The sequence below is a fragment of the Sus scrofa genome, chromosome 12 (genome assembly GCF_054392235.1).
Source record: "Sus scrofa isolate SSC_HxYL_T2T_F1_AM1 chromosome 12, Sscrofa_HxYL_maternal_Yorkshire_Landrace_v2.0, whole genome shotgun sequence".
In the NCBI taxonomy this organism is placed as follows: domain Eukaryota; kingdom Metazoa; phylum Chordata; class Mammalia; order Artiodactyla; family Suidae; genus Sus; species Sus scrofa.
The window spans coordinates 44,683,437-44,704,984 of NC_139394.1; the positions used below are offsets into that span (position 1 = coordinate 44,683,437).

General features: G+C 50.3%; 1 protein-coding gene across 6 annotated transcripts in view; it reads left to right on the forward strand.

Annotated features, from left to right (window-relative positions):
* CCT6B (chaperonin containing TCP1 subunit 6B) overlaps nucleotides 1-21,548 on the forward strand; it is a 277,630-nt gene that overhangs the window by 104,654 nt on the left and 151,428 nt on the right. For 4 of the 6 annotated variants that reach the window (XM_084985137.1, XM_084985138.1, XM_084985140.1 and 1 more), the window contains exons 15-16: nucleotides 5,090-5,207; nucleotides 6,001-6,111. The exons of the other annotated variants lie outside the window; for them this stretch is intronic. In XM_084985137.1, coding sequence (XP_084841263.1) covers nucleotides 5,090-5,166 — 77 coding nt within the window. In that variant the 3' untranslated portion in view covers nucleotides 5,167-5,207; nucleotides 6,001-6,111. The remainder of the gene's footprint in view (nucleotides 1-5,089; nucleotides 5,208-6,000; nucleotides 6,112-21,548) is intronic. 6 annotated transcript variants of the gene reach the window in all.

The window sequence follows — 21,548 nt, forward strand, 5'->3', positions numbered from 1 at the left end:
ACGGCAGCAGTTGTAATTAGCAGAGGAATCGGGGAAGGACAAATGTGAGGCTTTTTATAGTCAAGCAAACCTCAGAATTGAAATAACTGCTAATTGTGCTTCGTGTGCTTATTAACATGACTTCAGTTAGTAAATAGTGCGCCCCTCTCTGCAAGTTTCTCTCCGCATGGTCTTTGGGGGCTGAGAATAAGAATGAAAAGACCCCACCCCCATTTACCCACCGGGCCGATCCTGACCTCTTTATGTGTGTACACTCATGTGATTCTCATAGGAAAACAGGCCCAGACGGAGGGATTTCTTGCCCAAGGTCCTGCAGCAGTGATGGAGCAAGCGTTCAGGGCTGATAACTGCTATGCTTGGAGAACGAAGCTGGGTCTTCCTGTCAGGCTGGGTGGGGGGGGACACGGGGGTTCGTAGCGTTCACTTTTGGTATTCCGGGGATCCCAGTGGGATGTGGAGAGAATTTTGGGGCTCCATGAACTTGGATGTGGAAAAAGTTCCATCTTTACTTTCCCTAACCTTTAACTGCAATTGAGTATTTGCCTTTATTATGAATGTAGGCAACAAACCACAGTAGAATTAGCAGTATGGGGGATTTGTCACTAATAGAAATCATAGGCATTTTCCTATCACATCACAGTTGTTGTAATATCTTGAAAAACAATTTTTGCTCAGCACTGCTTCTTGCCACTAGATCTTGTCATTTAATGCATTGATAAAGAGTCTCATATATTACTAGGAGCACACATTTATTTTAAAAACATCTCTGGAAAATAACAGCTCTTTTGCTGTAATTGGTTTCCTTTGCAGTTCCGTGTACTTTGTTTTATGCTTTTAAAGACAGGATCCCATGGGTGTTACCAGACTTCCAGAGGCCGCCGCAGCACAAAGAAGGCCACAGACCCCTCTGAGAGGGTCTCTCTGAGCCTCACCCACTTGCTCCAGAAGCCCTTTCACTGAAATGAGTGAGCGACACCCTGGTGGACGCTCTTTCCTCTGTCTGTGGAGCTGCTGGCAGTTCCTTGAATGCGCCAAGTGCTTTCTTTCCCACGCCTTTGTCCCCGCCTGATCTGCTGCACCCCGCCCCAGCTCATCCCCTGGCTCCTTGGGTTTATTCAAGATATCTGCAGTGCAGTACCTCCACCTCCCTCCAGGGAGGCCCCCCGCAGTCCTCCAGGCCCGTTTAGGTGGCCTCCCTTGTCCTTCCCCAGGGTAAGCTCCAGGGTAGGATTTATTACCTTAGATTGGCTTTAGAAAAAAAGCAACTATGATTGAGCACTTTGGAGAAGCAGGCTTTTGGAACCCTGGGGTGTGGGCCAGAAGCTTGGCTCTGGGATACGTGGGTACCTGCTCAGCTTTCTCCTCTGGATGAAGATATGGCTCTATTAGGAATTCCCTTCATGGCTCAGTGGAAACGAATGAGACTAGTATCTATGAGGATGTGGCTTCCATCTCTGGCTTGGCTTAGTGGGTGGGGGATCCAGTGTTGCCATGAGCTGTGGTGTAGGTCACAGACATGGCTTGGATCCCGCATTGCTGTGACTCTGGCATAGGCCCGCAGCTGTAGCTCCGATTCAACCCCTAGCCTGGGAACCTCCATGTGCTGCAAGTGTGGCCCTAAAAAGAAAAAAAAAAAAAAGAAGATACAGTTCTACTAGTGCTGGGTTAGCTTTAAAAAGAGTGCAGAGTATCTCTGAATTCCCTGAATTATATAGGAGCACAAAAGTCAGGGTCAAGGAGAAACTGACAACCCTTGATTTGAACCCAGCCAGAACCCAGATTGGGACTTGAACCCAGGGTTTTTAAATTAGAATCACTCACCTGATGTCTGGACTCACTGAGGTTCAGGTTCTTTATGCCTCTGCGCAGGAGTTCAGCGAGGACAAAATGATAGGCAAGAAATAGATTTATTAAGATACGTAAATGAGAGATGCAAGTGGGCAGGCAAGGAGGCTCTGCCCTGAGGATCTGCTGGGCTGCAGTTTTATAATCCAAGGGGAGTGGGATGAGGGGTCGGGGGGAGACGGCCGCTTCCTCTTTCTTTTCTACAAGGAGTAGTAGCTCCTCCTTGGTGTCCAGTAAGAGAGAATTTGACCCTATAAGGTCAGACTAGCACTGTCATGGTGCTTATTCAAATCAGTAGAAGGGCGGTCCTTCAACTCCTGCCCTTGGTCTGACCCTGAATGCAGGCCTCACCCCATCCCCCACCCAGGGACCTGAGAGTCAAGCAAGCCTGCCTCGTTCTGATGGCCCTTCTGAGCATCATCAACCTACAGTGACCTCTCAAAGCTCCCCAGGCGCCCCCTCCATCCATGGTCTCCCACTGGGACCCTCACGACCACCCATGCAACCATCCTACTCCATCCCTATCAAGGGGTCTGGATGGTGCCCTAGCCCCTGGGCATGGAAGGGCGGTGACGTCGCTGGAAAGGGAGGGCCATCTCTGTGAAGAAGGTCTATAGCAGCTGTGCAACCCCGGGGAGCCAGGGGCCAAGGGCGTGCAGGGCACTGAGGCAGCGGCTTCTGCTGTGGGCAGCAGTTCACATTCCCCACAGTGTGGGCGTGGATGACCCCTCCTGCCAATCCAATCCAGGCCTGGTGAGATGTGGCAGACACCCCCTGCTGCAGTGGCTGCAGGCTCTCTCCGGAGCGGCAGTCCGCTAGGCCCCCTAGAGGCGGCGCTGTTATCTCGACGCTGTGTCTGAGGAAAGTGAGGCACAGAGCGACTGTGTGCCTCCCCTGAGCCCGCACAGGGTCGTGGAGCCGGGAGTAAAACCCTGGCACTCTGATTCCACAGCCAGAACTCTGAACAGCAGACCTGTCGCCTCATGTGAGAGACACATGCTCCAGAAGGCCTTGTATAATTCAGAAACCTGCATAATTTACGACAAATCCTGACAGAGGTTGGTAGGTGTTCCTGTTTATCCGCCGCAGTGGCGTTGCCATGTGGTGAGCAGGCAAACGTAGTTTACAATTCACCGGGCCTGCCAGCTTCAACATCCTTCATGCTTAAAAAAATGTTTGGGATACACATTAGTTCACATTTTGCATATAAAGTGAGACTTTATTAATCTCTTTATATCATGGTGTCAGATTCACATAACACAAGCTCTCATAAAACAGGAGGACACCATGCTGCCGAGGAACTTCCATTCTAATCGAGGAAGGCCGGACTGTGAGCTGCTCCAGGGAAGGCGTGCCCATGTTTGTGCATGTCCCCAGGCCTAGCTTGGTGCCTGGCACCCAGCAGGCCCTCTGCAGCGGGGGGTTAGAAGAACACAGTCTAATTCAAAGCAGTGCAGTTCTGCTGGTTGTGCTTTCTTTTTTTGGAGAGGAGCTATCTTTAAGGTTATACTTCTCAGTTGTTTTGTTCCTCCTGGATTTACCATCTTCTTCTTTTCCTTCCTTAAAGAAGGGGATGGGACATCAGTAACTGATGATGAAAAGGGGGAGGGAGAGGGAAAAACTCAAGGATGAGCAATAGAACAGGTGCACCATCCTGAAGAACAGGGTTCACCTGTTCACGGCATGGGCGTGGCTCATCTATCAGCCAAGGTATCTGCAGCAATGGAAACCTACTCTGGGTAACTAACAGAAAGATTTAATTTAAGGTTCATAGGGCCTCCCTGGAACCTAACGAGGTGGGCAGGCTGGGCTTGGGGACAGCAGGAACCCAGCAGCTTCCATGGAGCGGGAAGAGGCCAGGGAGCTGCCCACCGCAGGCCAGCCCAGTCAGGACGCTCTACCAGAGGGGACCCTCCACTCTTGCCCCCCAGAAACACACAGTTGGGGGCTTCCTAAAAGGGAGGTTGGCTACAGGGAAGGGGACCCTAACCCTAACCCTGTGCAAAGGGACATAATCTAATCTCTCCTCCTGTCACAGATGAGGGAATTAAGGCCTTGGTCTCACTTCCAGCTAGTGACAGAATCAGGACTGGAGCCTCCTCTCCTAGGTGCTCTCCCCAGAAATGTTGTAACACTGAGAAGGGCCTTCAAAGCTCCATCAGTCTTTTTTTTTTTTTTTTTGTCTTTTCTAGGGCCGCACTTGTGGCATATGGAGGCTCCCAGGCTAGGGGTCCAATCAGAGCTGTAGCTGCTGGCCTACGCCACAGCCACAGCAAAGCCAGATCCAAGCCTCATCTGCAACCTACACCACAGCCCAAGGCAATGCCAGATCCCCAACCCACTGAGCGAGGCCAGGGGTTAAACCCACAACCTTACAGCTCCTAGTTGGATTCATTAACCACTGAGCCACGAGGGGAGCTCCGCACCATCAGTGTTTATCATGGTGGGTCAAAGGCCTTCCTGCCAATACGTCTTGATGGGGCCTCTCTTGGTCTCACCCCAGTTCTCTCTTTAGATCTAGAGAACGTAGTGTCTGGGATAGCCCTGGAAGTGCAGGGACAGACTCCTGATCTGCTCTTTGGGGGGCAGGGTGGGTGGCACTGTCACTCCTGAGTGGGGGTGGGGGGTGGGGCTGGGGATACAGCTGCAGTGGCCCCTAGCCAAGGCCACCCCTGCCATGTTTCCCTGTGAGCAAGAATTAAGATAGGAGGAAACCCCTGATGGGAAAAAATAAGAGGAGGCATCTCAGAGATGTAAACTGTGCCTTGGTGTGGGGAGGTTGGGGGCATTTTTATGTCCCTTTATGTGCTACCTGCTATGGGTATATGAATCCACAGTAACTTTTACCTCCTGAAAGATATAGCCACTGCCTGCTCTTGCCAATTCATGGCCTTTATCCTGGGAGAGGATGGGGGATGGGAAGAGAAACCTCTACCATGTGTTAGACTTCTGGTCTCGGCAATCTCCTTTAATCCAGTATTTAATCCTGCCAGTCTCATGAGTCAGCCAAGATGACCCCAGATTCTAGGAAGCTAAGGCTCAGGCAGGTTAGGTGACCTGTGTAAGCCACCCAGATGAGAACAAGTGGAGGTCAGGGCTGGCGCAGTGACCCCCAATTTACCTGATCCTCAAGCAGGCATGTGTATTAGTCAAGGTTCTCCAGAGAAACAGAACAAATAAGATGCAGGTATATTTATTATACATAATAAATGAATAAATGAATAATATGTTTATTTATTTTGAGGACTGGGCTTATGCTGTTACGGAGGCCGAGATCTGCAGTCTGCAAGATGGAGACAGGAGAGCCGTCAGTGCAGCTGACGTCCAAGTCCAAAGGCCTGAGAGCCAGGAGGACTGATGACGTAAGTTCCAGTCTGAATGCTGCCAGAATGGAGACCCAAGATGAGCCGATATTTTGATATATTTTGTAGGCTGGGAAAAAACCAGTGTCCCAGCTCAAGCAGTCAGGCAGGAGGCGTGCTCTCTTCCTGAGTCTGTTTGCTCTATTCAGGCCTTCAACTGATTGGATGAGACCCAGCCGCACTAGGGAGGGAAATCTGCTTTGCTCCATCTACCAATTCAAATGTTTCTCATCCAGAAACATCCTCACAAACACACCCAGAGAAACGGTGGACCAAATGTCCAGGAGCGCCACGGCTCAGTCAAGCTGAATTACACAATTAGCCATCACAGTCTGGTTCCAGGGAAAGTCAGGGGAGGGGATCTTGGATCCCATTTAATTACCTCTCTGCAGAGAACTTAACTGTGGGGAGTGAGTCAGTGAGAGGGGAGGGGGCTCAACCCTTCTCTCTGCCCTTGTGGAGGAGGACTCTTACCTCTTCCCAGCATGCAGGTAGCCCAAACCCACAGGTGGAAGCCAGACCAGAGAAGTCCCATTGGACATTAGTTCCCATTAGGTCCCTGCCTGGGGCTGAGTTCCTATAGCCAGAAATATGAATCAAGGTTCCTGGAGAGGAAGGAGTCAGTTGAGGATCCATAATTTCTTATCCCGGGACTGCACCAAGCCTGCAGCCCTTGTCTGCAGCGCCCTGGCAGAGTTGTCACAGGCCCAGTGCTTGGACTGGGAGCTGAGCCTGACTGGTTTCTGGGAAAGAGACCACGAGCCTCCTATATGTATTCTCTCCTCTTCCTCAGTAAGAACCACACACATGGCTACCCAGAACAAAGACTACATTTCCCAGCCTCCCTTGCAACAAGGTGTGGCCATGTGACCAAGTTCTGGACAAGGGAATGGAAGCAGAAATGGTAAGTGCCATTTCCAGGAAGTGTCCGTAAAAGGAGGGGTGATCTCTCTTCTGCTGTTTTTCCTTTTGGGGCTGCCACTTTGGGTCGTGAGGTGGACTTAGGAGAGAGGCTGTGGACCAACAAGACCCCTACCTGGGAAGTTACAGCTTAACCCAATCCTGACTTTTATAAACCCTCCCTTAATGTACGACTGGGGCAGTGGTGCAGCCCCACTGCACCTCTGCTGCTTGTTGGTAGTGGTAGCTGCCCATGGTGTGCCCTCCCACCCAGGGGTCAAGGATAAGCCAGCAATAAGGAGATTTCAACTCCAAGGAGACAGAACACAGGGAAGCTGGGGCCTCGGTCCTTGCACCAAGGAGAGTTCAGCATTGGCTGTTTGCGAAGAGGATGGTGTAGTGAAAGGAGAGGCCTCTTGGGAAGGGTCAGCTCTTGGCTTTGCTCCTGGCCACTCCCGTGATTTTGGACAAGTTGTTTTCTCTGAACCTCAGTATTGTCATCTGAAAAATGAGGACAACGATACCTACTTCACTGATTGTTCCAGGGTCAGAGATGTTTGGAAAGGGCTCCTGTGCAGGGGTGCTCTGGGAGTGGTAGCTGGAAGTTTTATCATTGGTTTGAGGGTCCAGAGACCTGTGCCTTTTGTGATCGTGGGCAAGTCGTGTAACTTTCCAGACCTCCGTGCGCTAGTTGTAGAATGAGGGGGAGGTTCTTTGCAGCCCTGATACTCAGTCCAGTCCTCCTTGCCCTTATATTACAGATGCTAAAACTGAGGCTTAATGTGGCAGAGACAACTTGCTGCATTCCCCTTCCACAGTGTGGGGCAGCAGCTGCCCCCACAAGACTGCATTTCCCAGTCTGCTTCTCACCAATAGAATGTGACCTGAAGGGATGTGAGCCATGTCAGGGCCAGCAGGCCAGCTCTCCCACATCCCTATGGGGCCTGGGGTGTGAGCACCCCAAAACAATAAGCAAGGGAGCACTGGGGTTAAACTCCCAGAAGGGGAAGACTGAATAGGGCAGGAGCTGAGGCCAGGGGAGTCTGGGAAAGACATCTGTGAAACAGGGCGATGACACTTTCTGGAACTGAGGTTGGACATATGCACTGGGACTGAAGCCCTGGTCTGGAGTCCAGCTCTGCCTCCCATTTGTATGTGGCCTTGCAGAAGTCCAAGGTTAATGGAGAGTTGGTGACAGGAGCAGAGACTGGAACCCAGCCCTCCATGGATGGGCTCTTTCTGAAAACACTGTTCCTTCTCCCTTTCTTTCCTTGAAGTCTGGGCATCTCTGATTAGGATGCTAATGGAGGGAGGGGGCTGAGGAAGTGAGGGAGCTGCAGAGCTGGAGAAATACCGGGGGACTGGGGAGCCAGTGGCTAATTAAAGGCTCCATGTCAAAGAGGAATGCCAAGTAGGTAATTTCCATGCCATTTGAATAATGGGAAAACGTTTACCATTTCTCAAGTTTGCTTGTTGAAAAGAGAGAGGGGAAAAAGGAAGGATGGGGAGAAGATCACGGCTGGAGTGGCCTCTGGGTGCTGCTCGGGGAAGTTGGGGGTGGCACCCCAGAACAGACTTGCTCTAGGGAGAGGCCAGGAGGCAGGGAACAGAGGAAGACGGTTTTCTGCCTTTCTCCTAGAAGGTCCTATGACGTGAAGCTCCTTGAATGAAGAAGCTGGGGGAGAGGGCAGCCAGGCAGAGTGGTGGTGATACCTGAGCAGAGTGGAGGGAAGCCCTCCTTATGGCTGCATCCCACTTCACACTTTACATCCTTGGTCCCACCGGGTCAGCAGGAAAGGGGAGATGATGATCACTCCTGTTTTAGAGGCGAACAACTGAGCCCCAGAGAGTGAGAGGGAATTGCTCAAGGACACATTGGTTTATTCATCCATTGATTCAGTGAGACAGTTTACTGGGGAAAGACTACGCACCAGGCCCAGTGCCATGTGATAAAGGCTCTCACATCTTTATTCCCTGTCCAGGCTGCTTGGCCCAACCAAAGGGCTTTGTCTTGGCTGGCTCAGTGGCAGCATCTTGTCTCGCGTCCTTCCTGCCTCCTTTTCAGGGATTGTTTGAAGTTGCATTCCACCCCCCCCCGCCCCAATTCCCTATGCCATTTCCTACAGAGCCACTGACAAGAGACCAGTGTCAACTAGTGGTATGATCTTGAGCAAGTAGCTTAACCTCTCTGGGCTTCAACTTCTCCACCTGCAAAATGGGGGTATAGGTTGGATGACATGGTTGCTAAGTTTTTGTAGTGACTTTCTTCCCATCTTGACAATGGGTATTTGGAAAGTTAAGGTCAGGGCTGCTTCTGGACTCAAACTACAGAGATGGGGGACATCTCCAAGCAGAGGCATCTTTACTAAATTATAGTATTGTTAGAGAGATGTGCCATTTGCATATAATTTGCACTTTCCTTTAATGTCAAAATGCTCTGACATACCCACCCCAACTTCTCCCTTCCTCTCTCACTTCCTCTCACCACCTGCTTTCTACCCCCCCACCCCCAAACCTCCCACCCCATGTCAGCCCTGGTCCTGTCTTGCTGGGTCGCCTTGCTCCAGAAGGATGACTGAGTTGGCTGCGAGGGCCTTGCTGGGCCTCTGCCTGCCTTTACAGTGTGACTCAGTCTAGTAGCATCTATGGTACGATCAGGACGGTGCAGCGTGACCCTTATATTCTGCTCAGAGAGGCCAAGCAGATGCCCCAAATTCCAGAGTGGAGTGGCAGAGTCAGCATTCAGCTGCCATCTGCCTGACTCTGGGACCATGCTCTCCTTACTACCCTAGGCTGTTGGGCTGCTGGGGGATGTGCGACAGGGCAAGAGCAGTGGCCCGGCTAGAGAGGATCACGACGGTGTTGAAGGTGATGTTAAGACCGCTACTTAAATGGTGGTCCATGGACCAGGCACGTGGACATCACTGGGAGCTTGTTAGAAATCAGGCCACACTGCAGCCCTACTGAATCAGGATCCACATTTGACCAGGATGCCCAAGATATTGTGAGCACACTGAGGCAGAGAAGCCCTGCTCTAGAACTCTGCCGGCCACACTGGCTTCTAGGGTCCAGAGCTACTTGATCCTGTCTAGAGGTGGAACCACATGATACCAGAGCCAGGCTTTAAGGCTGGTTGTTGTGTGAGCTGATGTCTTTGTGGCTTCTCTGGTGCAGGCAGGACTCTAGCCCCCTTGCTGGCTTAAACACCTTCCTTTGGATTAGGTTTATAACTTTTCTTTCTTTCTTTTTTTTTCCTTTTCTAGGGCCGCACCCGCAGCATATGGAGGTTCCCAGGCTAGGGGTCTAATTGGAGCTGTAGCTGCCGGCCTACACCACAGCAACAGCAACGTGGGATCTGAGCCACCTCTGTGACCTTCAGCACAGCTCATGGCAATGCCAGATCCTTAAACCCACTGAGCGAGGCCAGGGATTGAACCTGCAACCTCATGGTTCCTAGTCAGATTCATTAACCTCTGAGCCACGATGGGAACTCCAGGTTTATAACTTTTCATGGAACATGATTTCATTGGAGTGGGGTGGGATTGTTAGTGTCTATTGACTAAAAAAATTGGGGGGCTGTACCCATGGTATGTGGAAGTTCCCAGGCCAGGGATCAGACTCATGCCACAGCAGTGACCTGAGTCACAGCAGTGACAATCCTAGATCCTTAACCTGCTAAGCCACCAGGGGACTCCTAAAAAAATTTAAAAAACAAAACAAAACATGATTTACTTCACCCAATTTTACAAGTGAGGAAACTGGTACTCAGAGAGATGCAGGGACCTGCCCCAAATCACACATAATCTGATACCAGAATCCTGCTATCTCAGTTAAGATTGTTTGGGGCTGCAAGTAACAGCAAAGCTGACTAACAGAGCTTTATGCAAGCACTTTGTTTCATACAACAACAAGCTCAAGCATAGGCTGCTGAGGACCAGAACCATGGCCCAGGCTCTTCCTGCTTTCCGTTTTTCCCCTGCAGACATGCCCTTACACCACTGCCCCCAGCCCGGGGCTTTTATTTTCATGGTGGAAAATGGTTGCTGCTGCTCCATACCTTACATCCACGCTCCACTCGGTAAAAAGAGGGATGGATGAATGGGCAGAAGGCGTTCCTCTAGTTAGTTTTGTCTTTTTATTCAGGGAAGGATGCCCTCCCCTAAGGCTTCTGCCTGTTTGCTTTAGGCTGGAACCCGCTTACATGGCCACCCCTAGCTGGAAGAGAGCCAGGAGAAGGGGAGTGGGGAATGGGCTTGGGTTAAAACATCTGATGGTGAATGTCCGCTGTCTAGGGCTCCTCCTGGGTATCCCGAGATTCTTCAGGGTCCCAGAATTGCAGTCTTTGTGGTGGGGTGGGATGTGTTTAACTCAGAGAGGCACCTGCTCAAACCTTGGGGCTTGAATTTCCCATCACCCTAATGGTCCTTTATGGGGACCATTTAGTGTGGGGGCAGGAGCTTTGCTAAACAAAGACCTACATACTCGAGGACTTGAGGACAGAGGAATTGGATTGGAGCAAGAACCGCAAGGGCTAATTCTAATTCTCTGACTATCTTCACTGCTCACAGCCCCTAATGAAAACATGTGTAAGAAACCCGCAGGGTTAATTTTGCTGAAAAAAAATTCCAATAAAGCTCCATTAGATTTTTGCGTTAAATTAATGTAATGGATGCTTAAAAGCCATACTAATTAGGCTTTGTTATTAACAGGAATGTCAGGTAGATGGGATCTGGCCCGGAGCTGACATTTCTTGGGCCACCTATGGGAGATGGATTTGTCAGTGGTCTGGAGGTGTCACACCATCTGGCCTTAGCAGCCCAGCTCCCACGCACGCCTTGGAATGACGTTAGTCATTTAAGTTCATTTGCCTGGGACTGGAATAGTCTCTTCACTCAGATGACAGATGACAAACTCTATTTTCTGTTGGTTTTTATTTTTGATTTTTTTGACATTTCCAAATTTTCGTCCTAATGTTTCCGCTAGGAACATGGCTCCGATGGGTCACTCCCTTGCTCATAAACCTTTGGTAGCTCCTTACTGTCTATCAGATCAGTTCAGAGACCCTGACTTGGCGTTCAAAGCCTTCTGGGATTTGGCCCTAATTCACCTTTCTGGGCACCACATCCCTCTCTGTGTGTGCTGGGGGCTGGCTCCTCCTTGAACTAGACCTTCCCAGTCCCCCTTGACTCTGGCTGTAACCCCTACACATGATAATCTCAGCCTTCCAATGCTTGTGTTATTCTTTCCATCTTATAGATGAGGAAACTGATCCTCAGGCTGTGAGACCCCTGACTCACACTGCCTTACGTAAAGCACCTGACATGCTTTGGGTGCTCAGAAAATTCCTGGCTCCCCACCTTCCCCCCCCCCTTTTTTTTTAAACCAGCCTAGGCCAGGGTGGTCACCCAGGCCTAGGACATCTTCAGGGTGGCTGCTTGTCCTATACCAAGGCGTGGGACCTGGGACTTCCAAATACCACGTGGCATTTGGGAAGCACTTCTGTCTGGGAAAGGGGAAATGTATAAATCCAGGATGAACAAGAGAAGGGAAGGCCTTAGGGTCCTGCTTCACCCATCATCCTAGACTGTCTGGGCCCAGGCCACGTGCTGGACACTGGAGAGGGTTTGCGTGCCTTAGGGAGACATTGACCTCCCACCCCCCACTCCGATTCCAGGCTCATCTGCTTGTTTATAGGGGAGAAAAGCTAGACTGCTTGGCTCCAGGCTGTCTGGACATGGGCGTCTCCTACTGGGAGGAGTTGGCTGTGAAACAGCTGCCCAGCATCTGGAGCCTTGGAGCCTGTGGGAAGTGGCAGGTCAGGGTGGGCTGGGGGACGCCACAGCCCTGCGGGAAGCTGAGCCTGAGCGTAGCCACCTGTGGGACAAAGAGGGCACAGGGTCCTTCCCAGCTGTCCTATTCCTGCATCATAGTCCATGTCTGCTCCAGAGGCTCAAGTTTGTGCATGTCTTCTCCAGGGGCAGCAGCCTTTCCCAGTCTGGACTAGGACAGGACAGGACAGGACAGAAGTCATTTCAACCTCTCCTCTCTCTGCCCTTTGGGCTCTGTCACATCTGTGTCTAACCCATGGGGCTGGCCATTCTCCTTTGGGGTGAGTTAGGTTTTCCCTTTGGGGTCACCACCCTCCAGGCCCCCAGGTTTGAGGTGAATCCCATAGCATCTGACAGGGGGCTGGGAAGTAGACTTTGTTGGGAGGGTGAGTCCTGAAGGGTTAGGACTGGCAGGGAGGGAGAGGGCACGACTCTCGGGAGCCTCATCAATCAGCCAAATAGCTGTTTTTGAGCCCTAAGAACTCAGAGCAAGGAGAAAGGGACCAAAGAGCCCCCACATGCCCCAGGAGGCAGTGGGAGAAGGTCAATACTTTAGAAACCACCCAGAGGTTTTTGAGGAAAATCCTGTAGTGACAGGGATGTGACAGCACAGAAAAAGGAGACGGGGCTCCTCTGGGCCAAAACCACCAGGACTAGAGGAATTTGCTCGAGGCTGAAATGTTTGTTGGCAGCAGCAAGTCAGAGGCCAGCAGGCAGTGTGTGTGTGTGTGTGTGTGTGTGTGTGTGTATGTGTGTGTGTGTGTGTGTGTGTGTGTGTGTGTGTGTGTGTAATGCAGAGCCATTTACTGCAGAATCCATTGTCTGACTGACCCCAAAGTGGGGGAACATGGCTCCCCTCTTTTACACGATGGAGGTTTCCCCAAGGCCGAGCCTGCCAGCAACGCTGCCTGAAATGCAGACCTGCACTGGCCGTCAGGAGATGGCCTGGCTCCAGTGCACTGTCATCAGAGATGATGGGGGAAAAAAGACCCAGGCCTTCCCTCTCTCACTCCGTGTGCAGTCCTCCACCCTGACGCCCCATAACTCTTCTTCCTTAACGAAGGCCATGTGGCCTTGTAGAATTTGCCTCCGAGCCTTTGTGTGTGACAGGTGGCAACCAGATGGGACCTACCTTGGCTGACATCCTTCTCAAACTTTCTTTAAATGCCTGGGTAACCTCTCTGCCTCACCAGTCCTGCCCAGACGGTAGGAAGGAACTTCTGGCAAAGGCGCATGAACCCAGTTGCCCAGCGCTTAAAAGAAATTGTGTGTGGTGTGTGTGTGTGTGTGTGTGTGTGTGTGTGTGTGCATGAGAGAGAGAGAGAGTGTGTTGGGGGTGGGGAGAAAGAAAGAGAGCGTGCTGGGAATCTGGAAGCAGGGGGTATGAACTGCTGGCCTGGACAGGGATGGAGGGGAGGGAAAGACTCAGCGTACCAGGACATGCCCTGCCTAGCCCAGCCCAGGCCATCTGTACTGCACTTCAGTGCTGGCATTTGGCACAGGTGGGCACAGTTCTGAGCACCTCTCAGAAAGGGTGGCCTGTTGGTTCAGCCCACTGCCTGGGGCCACAAGGCCTCCAATCCTTGGTGCATAGCTCATAGCTTGTGAGGTCATTGAACAGGAAGACTTGAGAATAAGAACAAAGGAGGCAACATTGCAGGGGATGCCAGGAAACCTTGGCCTTTCTGGACAGGGATATGGTAAGAGGAAGAGGGGGCCAACAGCCAAAGAGACTCTGGAGGGATGTGCCTAGGCTATGAGTTAATTGGAGGCCGGGCTGCTGGGAAGATAAACCCTTCCCCTGGCTCTTCCTGCCCCCCTTCTTCCCACAGTAAGAAGAGGCAACAGGGCATTGAAAAGAGAGATGAGGGAGGGGGACTGCGTCTGCTTTCTAGGCCTCAGGGGTTAAGACTCTTCACGTGACTGGTAGAATATGAATTCTAAAGTTCCCAACCATTGCCTTTCTAACAGCTACCTTGCTTCCTGACGTCTTTTTTTTGCTGTCAGAACTCAGATACTAGCAGCCATGTTTTTCATGGGCTGGGACCCCCCATTCCCCAGGAGTGAATCCTGATTAATCTATGTGAAATGTGATAATCCCTTTTCCTTTGCTGACGCTTGCTTATGTATGGCCATGCTGTGCAATTCTGAGCAATGACAACTAAGGGAAAGATTGTTGCTGGAGAAGGGGTGCCTCTGGGGAAGGCTTTCTGAGGTCTGAAAAGCTGATTTGCCAGAAGAAGCAGCTACCCACCCTCTTTGCTTGTTGTTGGGTGAGGCTGTGATTCCTGGAGCTTTGGCAGCCATGTTGAAATCACAGGGCAGCAGTTAAGATGCTGAGGAAAGGAGAACAGAAAGAGAGGAAGAACCTGGGTCGTGGATGATAACCCAAAGACCGAGCTGAATTAACCAGACTTGGAATTGCCTTACCTCTGGCCTTCTTGTTATAAGAAATAATGAACTTATTTTTAAAACCACTCATAATTGAGTTTTTTATTGGTTGTGGCTGAAAGCAGCCAACCTTATCATGTTTCTGAAGTCAGGATGAAGTAATTCAAATTGTCTGCTATGAGTCTTTCCTTGGGGACAATTAAAGAATCTCTGAGCTCACTGGAAGGCTGTTTTAGCTGGAACTGCCCCCTTTTCCTCTGGGTAAAATTTGCTGAAGAGTCTGTGTTTGGGGGCCAGAAGAGCTGGATTCAAATCCCATATCTTCATGCAGGCACTTTATTACTTTATGTTAATTATTTAAACCAGGGATTGGCAAACCTTTTCTGGTCAAGGGCAGAGAGTAATTATTTTAGGCTTGATGGGCTATTAGGTCACTGTTGCAAATACTCAACTCTTCTTGTTTTAGTTCAAAAGCAAGCCACGGATAACATAGAAATAAACGGGCATGGCTGTGTTCCAGTGAAACTTTATGTGCGAAAACAGGTGGCAGCCCGTGTTTGGCCTATAGGTCATAGTAAATCAACCCTGGAGTAAATTCTCAGAGTCTCACTTTCCTCATGAGAAAATGAGGCTGATAATTTCTTCCTTCATCATGAGGCAAATCTGAACATCAAAGGTGTTGACTTAAACCTGTCACTACATAAAGGAGAATTTATTCGTGGGCCTCTTTTCCTATGAGAACCAAAGGTCATGGCACTCGGGAGTGGAGAAGTGCTCGACTCTGCCACCTCCTGGAGCTGTGTGACTTTGGGAGAGTCACCTAACTTTTCTGAGAATCACATTTCTCCTCTCAAAGTGGGGATGCTAAGACGTATTTCACACAGGGTAGCAAGGATTAAGTGAATAATGTGTGTAAGGTGCTGGATGCACCCCGTGAACGGATGTGTGTATCATCAAGGAGCAAAGCCTCCTTTTTCTGGCCCATCTCACTCCACTTGTGTCTTGGTTTCCTTCCTCACCTCCCATGCACCCAGGAGCTCCAGGGAAACTGCATACCTCCCCCTACCATGCCCCCTCTCTACCTCCACTCCCCTCACCCCACACTCGATGTCCCCCCCACCCCGCTTCCCCATTTAACAGAACGAGTAATTAACAATGTTAATTCTAATCTCATTTGCTAATGAAGGCAGTCTAATTGCACCGTAATTGGCAGTGGCAGCAGCAGAAAAACACAAAATAAACCCTGCGTGTGTAATTCGGTTTAACTTCTTTATAATTACCTTGCAGGCTGGGACCTGGTGGCTGGGAGTGGGGTGGGAGGTTGAGGCATTGAGACCTGAGGGTGGGAGGCAGGGGGAACAGAGCACTTCCCTGTCCCTCTCCTGCTCATGGCCTGGTGGACCTCCGAGAGGAACTTCTCCCTTCCTTCCCTTTTCCTCCTTTGGGCTGGCCTGGCAGGCCTTTCCTGTGGGCCGACTTGCTAATCTCCCTTCGTCCATCCTCTGAAAGTGCTCTGTGAGTCTGCAATCCAGCCTCTCCTTCCATCCTCAACTCACAGCCCAGACTTTATATTCCAGCCAAGCAGCACGGTCCTGCTTTTGCACAGGCGGGGTTCTCTGGAGTGCCGCCCACCCTGACCCCAGGGCCTGACTTGTACTCCTTCCCTCCTTTGTCACCTGCACACACCTGCATTATACAACACAGCCCATTGCTTTACACGTGCCTTTTTTGGTCACTAGATTGTGCCTTTGTTTAAGGATGCTCTATGCCTGGCCCAGAATAAATACTTGATTCTATTTTTGTAGAATGCTTAAGTGAGAGATAAGTCACCTGGGAGAGGGTGCTGGAAGCGTGTGGCTACGGGTGGTAAGAGACCTGGATTGTGGTCCAGGCTCTCTAGCTGACCTGCTGTATAATATGAGGCACTTCTTCATGGAATGAAAGGCTCACACTCCATGATCTCTCATTTCCTGATTTCAAAGTCTAGGTGTTTTTGAATTTTCATGGTTGAAATTCTTTCTCCCTTCTAAAGTGGATGAATGAATGAATAAACAAAAGTTTGAACTTCTTTCTCCCTTCCAAAATGAATAAATAAATAAGTGGCAGTCAACATTATAATATCAATTCCAGGCCATCTTTTTCTGTAGAAGTGACATTCCCACCTAAACTTCTTGTGCGGTCTTCTCCCTCCCCACCAGGTAACCTCACTCTATTGCTGATGATTCTGAATAGATAAGGAAACATCTCCTCTGAACGCTAATGTCTCCCAACTCTCCTCCAAGGAAGCGATGCCTTAATAGCCTCCCCTGCCCAGTGTTGGAGAGAAATGAGTGCCCAAGGTAGTTGTTCTGCTTATAGATAAGGCCATCTCCATAGAAACCAGCTGTGCTTTCGGATGAGCTACAAACTGCTTTTGGTTAAGGGGTGGCAGGTGAAGAAATTTAGCATGTTAGGAATGAAAGTCAGCACTTTGGAAGGAGGCTCCTTCTTCTGAGCCTGGAGTCCCCACAGGCTGTATGCGACGGGGACCTCTGCTCTCGGGCTGTCTCTTACGCGGTCTCTTGGTTTCCTCCCTTCCCGGGCGACGTCCTGATGGAGTCCTCCGTTCCTCTCCTTTTACGGGCACTGGGGTAGCTGCTGTCCTGGGTGTTCCTTACCAACATCCCTAAACCTCTTCTGCTTCCCTCCTGTCTTCACATTATGTTTCCTGGATCCTTCACCTTCAGTTTTTCTTGGTTCATGGTTTTATTTTGGTGGTGCATGGGAGATAAAATTTCTGAGCCTGCTTAGGAGAAATGTAATGCCCTGCAGCTTCCTGATCTTTTGTATGTGACCAGATTTTTTTCTTTCCTCTCTGGTGGCTTTAATGTCTTTTCTTCATCCTCGGTTTTCTAAAATTTCTCCATGAAGTGCCTTGCTGTCAGGGGACTCATTAATCTGGAAACGTGTATCCTTCAGTGCTAAAACATTTGCTTATGTTACTTCTGTGATAATTGTCTTACGTCTGAGCTCTCTTTCTCGATGGCCTATTAATTAGATATTGGATCTCCTGCACTGATTGTTTGAAATTTTTTTTTTTTTTTTTTTTTTTTTTTTTTTTTTTTTTTTTTTTGCTTTTTGTCTTTTTGCTGCTGTTGTTGTTGTTGCTATTTCTTGGGCCGCTCCCGCGGCATATGGAGGTTCCCAGGCTAGGGGTCCAATCGGAGCTGTAGCCACCGGCCTACGCCAGAGCCACAGCAACTCGGGATCCGAGCCGCGTCTGCAACCTACACCACAGCTCACGGCAACGCCGGATCGTTAACCCACTGAGCAAGGGCAGGGACCGAACCCGCGACCTCATGGTTCCTAGTCGGATTCGTTAACCACTGCGCCACGACGGGAACTCCTGATTGTTTGAAATTTTTAATCATTTTTCACTGGTTTTTAAATTCTTACTCTTTTTGTTCTACTTTCTAGGAGATTTCCTCAATGATATCCACCAACCCCCTAGTGGAATTTTCTGTCTCTCTCTTTAATTCCAAGAATTCTTATTATTTATTTCCTGAATGTTCTCTTTAAAAAAATTTTAATAGGAGCTCGTTCTTTTTTCACAGATGCGGTACCTTCTCTTATTCCTCCAAGGATAATTGCAGGGTTTTGAGATATCCTGCTCCTTCCTAAATTGCTTCTATTTGATCCGAGCCCCTTTCCCCCAGATTTTTTTTCTTCTTTGTCTTCATCTTTCGCGTTGGATGCCGTGGCTGCCTGGAAGCTCCGTGTGCAGGGGCCTGGTGTGTGGCAAGAGGGTGGAGGACATTTAGGGGCCACTAGCTCTTGGTCTGTGCTCTTCCATCAGAGAGAAATCCTCCGAGCTCCAGCCTGGCTGGTGGAAGCCGGGCTGCCAGTGTTTAGGAAACTGAGAGTGGGAGGTGTGCAGGCTTTTACTTACTACCTCTGTTTTCTTTCTTTCTTTCTTTTTTTTTTTTTGTCTTTTTGTCGTTGTTGTTGCTATTTCTTGGGCCGCTCCCACGGCATATGGAGGTTCCCAAGATAGGGGTTGAATCGGAGCTGTAGCCACCGGCCTACGCCAGAGCCACAGCAACGTGGGATCCGAGCCGTGTCTGCAACCTACACCACAGCTCACGGCAACGCCGGATCGTTAACCCACTGAGCAAGGGCAGGGACCGAACCCGCAACCTCATGGTTCCTAGTCGGATTCGTTAACCACTGCGCCACGACGGGAACTCCGCTACCTCTGTTTTCTATCAGTATCTTGCCCGAGGTGAGGCCTTGTGTTCTGACATTTAAAGCCCTCTGGATTTTCTCTCTTGTACCGGCGAGTGGGGGTCTTGTCTGGAGGGTCTCTCCACTTCATGTCCAGACATTCAGTCAGTGCTTCCATTTCAGCCTGACATGAGCCCCACTTTCCACTTTTTTTTTTTTTTTTCTGTTTTAGGGCCCACTTGTGGCATATGGAAGTTTCCAGGCTAAAGGTCAAATTCGAGCTGCAGCTGCCTGCCTACACCACGGCCACGGCAATGCCAGATCCAAGCTCTGTCTTCAACCTACACTGCAGCTCACAGCAGCGCCAGATCCTTTAACCCATTGAGTGAGGCCAGGGATTAAACCCACATTCTTATGGATACTAGTTGGGTTCTTGACCCGCTGAGCCACAACAGGAACTCCTTGCCCCACTTGCAGAAGCAGCTGGTGTCCCCAGTACTTGAGACTTTCTGGGCTTGTGCCCTGGGGAGCAGCCAGGGGCGGGGCGTCTCCCACTGCCCATTCGGGTTTCAGTCTTCTCTGACCTCCTGCATCAGTCATTACTCACCCGCCGGCTCCTTTGCATGGGAAATGTTGTGGCTGTGGCCTCCTCTCCTTTCCTCTTCATCTTGTTTATGTCTTAACAAAATCCCTTAGTCATTTCAGTGCTGCGTTGGGAGGAAGCAGGGTGAGGGGGGACTTCCTCATGTGTGCACAGCGTTTCAGTGCTTACACAGCCCATCCACATCCATCCTCTCATTTTATCTCCACAAGAGCCTGGTGGACCAGGCAGGGAAGGAGATTTTCTCCTCCATGTTTAACCAGAACTCGGAACATAATTTCTTCAGCAGCGTTTAAAGAGAAGTGCACAAGTGTTGGAAACAGAGGTGAGAGGTGGTCTCACTGCCATCGCCTCTGCTTCCCCATGCTCCCCACGTGGAATTTAATGAGAAGTGAAATGCCATTGGCAGCGCGGGCCCAGTGGGAAGAGGAATTTGGAATCAGGGCTGCTAGAAACAGCCTGGGTCCAGGGCACCTGCAGTAAAATTGCTTTGATGTAGTAACTGATGATGTGAAAATTAAAAGTTGAAAATCAAAGGCAAAGCCTGATGGTGGTGGGAGGCATTGAGGGAGGCTTTTGGGACTTGGCCCCGCTCTCCTCAACTCCTGTTTTTCTTTTCAGGCCTATCATTTCTGCTTGTTGGTGTGTGTGTTTGTGTGTGTGTGTGTATGTGAGTGAGTGTGTATGCGCATATGCATACATATGTTTGTTTGCATCTGGGTGTGTGCATGTATGCATCCAGACGTGTGAGTACATCTGTATGTATGTGTGTGTGTGTGTATCCATCTGTGTCTCTGTGTGTACATGCATTCATGTGTGTGTATGTGTTGGGCAAGAGTGATGGTTTGTGAATTTTGGCTTCGTACAGTGGACAATCAGAGGGTGTAGACTTTGTTTGTTTTGGCTGCGCCCATGGCATACGGACGTTCCTGGTGGGATCAGACCCCCACCATAGCAGCAACCCAAGCCGAAGCAGTGACCACACCAGATAAAGGATGTAGAAACGGATTCCCTTCATCCTCACCAGCTCTCTTTCTTTCTCAGTGTCTCTCTTCTCTGATCTGTAAAATGGGGTTCGTGAGGTCGAAGCCGAGCACCACATCTGGGGAGGGGTTTGTGAGAGTTCTTGGAGCACTATAAGGGGAAATACTTTGTAAAGCTATCAAGGATCATGCAAATGTCATTCCTTCATTTATTCACTCATTCATTTGTTTGCTCATTCATCTGAGACATACTTACCGAGCATTTCCTAACAAGTCCTCTGTTCTCAGGATGACTCTTCCTCTTGGGGGAAACAAAGTCCCAGGCACCTAGATACCCTGTGCAGAGAGCCTGGAGGGGGTGCTGAGGGGAGCCTGATGGTGGTGGGAAGCATTGAGCAAGAGGAGGAGGGGGCCCCCTTAGAGGTCAAGGCTGAAAGTGGGGGCTGTGAAATGGATATTGAACAGACAGATGGAGGCTGGAGGCCTGCATTAAACCCTCTTTGGGCAGAAAAACAGAGCACAAGGTGTGGGTGTGAGAGAGCATGACCTATCTGATGATTTGCTGGGAAGTCAAACTCAAGGGCCCGGGCACCGGGATGCTCCGGTCTATCGCCAGCCCTCCCATGGGGGACAGTTGGGCAAGATCTGGGGAACGGTTTGCTCTAGTGCTCATTCTTTTCGTCACTCTTGAATTTAAAAGCATTTGTGGAGCTCCCTCTCTGCTAATCTGGGGACACCTGCAGAGGGCCCACCTGGTGGAGCCCAGAGCTGCGAGCAGGGGCCGCTGTTAGCAGCCTCACCTCCAGGCACACCCTCCAGACTCAGGTTGGCAGCGAGTGTTCTCCCGGAACAATGTCACTGCAGAATTTTATGTTGCTTTTTCCCTTCCAGGGGAACGTCTGCCAATGGCTTTTACGATGCTGAATAAAAAGGCTTTTTTTCCCCTTTAGATATTTTTATTTCACCTTTAAAGGATGTACAGTAAGGGTGAGAACATCTTGATGAAATCTCCGCAGTAAATAACTCTTAGATCCCTTTCTCATGCCAGCGGAAGGACAAAAGGACAAGGCGAGCTGGAGACGGCCTCCTCGCCTTCCTCATCCTCACGGCTAAACCACAAGCAGCTGGGGAGTCTGGTCCCACTGCTCTGGATGGGGGGGTGGTCCCTCCCTGTGGCCTCTGTGGCCCACAGGTCCTAGCCCCTCTCCTTGCCCGAGGCTCCTTGGCCACCTACTGTGTGTGCCACGCTGTACTAAGCACTTCACATTGGCTTAGAGGGTTCAGTGGGCGGGACTCTGGATCTGGTCTGCTTGAACTTGGCTCCTGCCTCCTTCACTTGCTGGCTACATTTGAGACCTTGGCCAAGTTATCTGACTCCTCTGTTCCTCAGTCTCCTCATCTGCAAGATGGGAATAACAATAATGCCTACTCACTA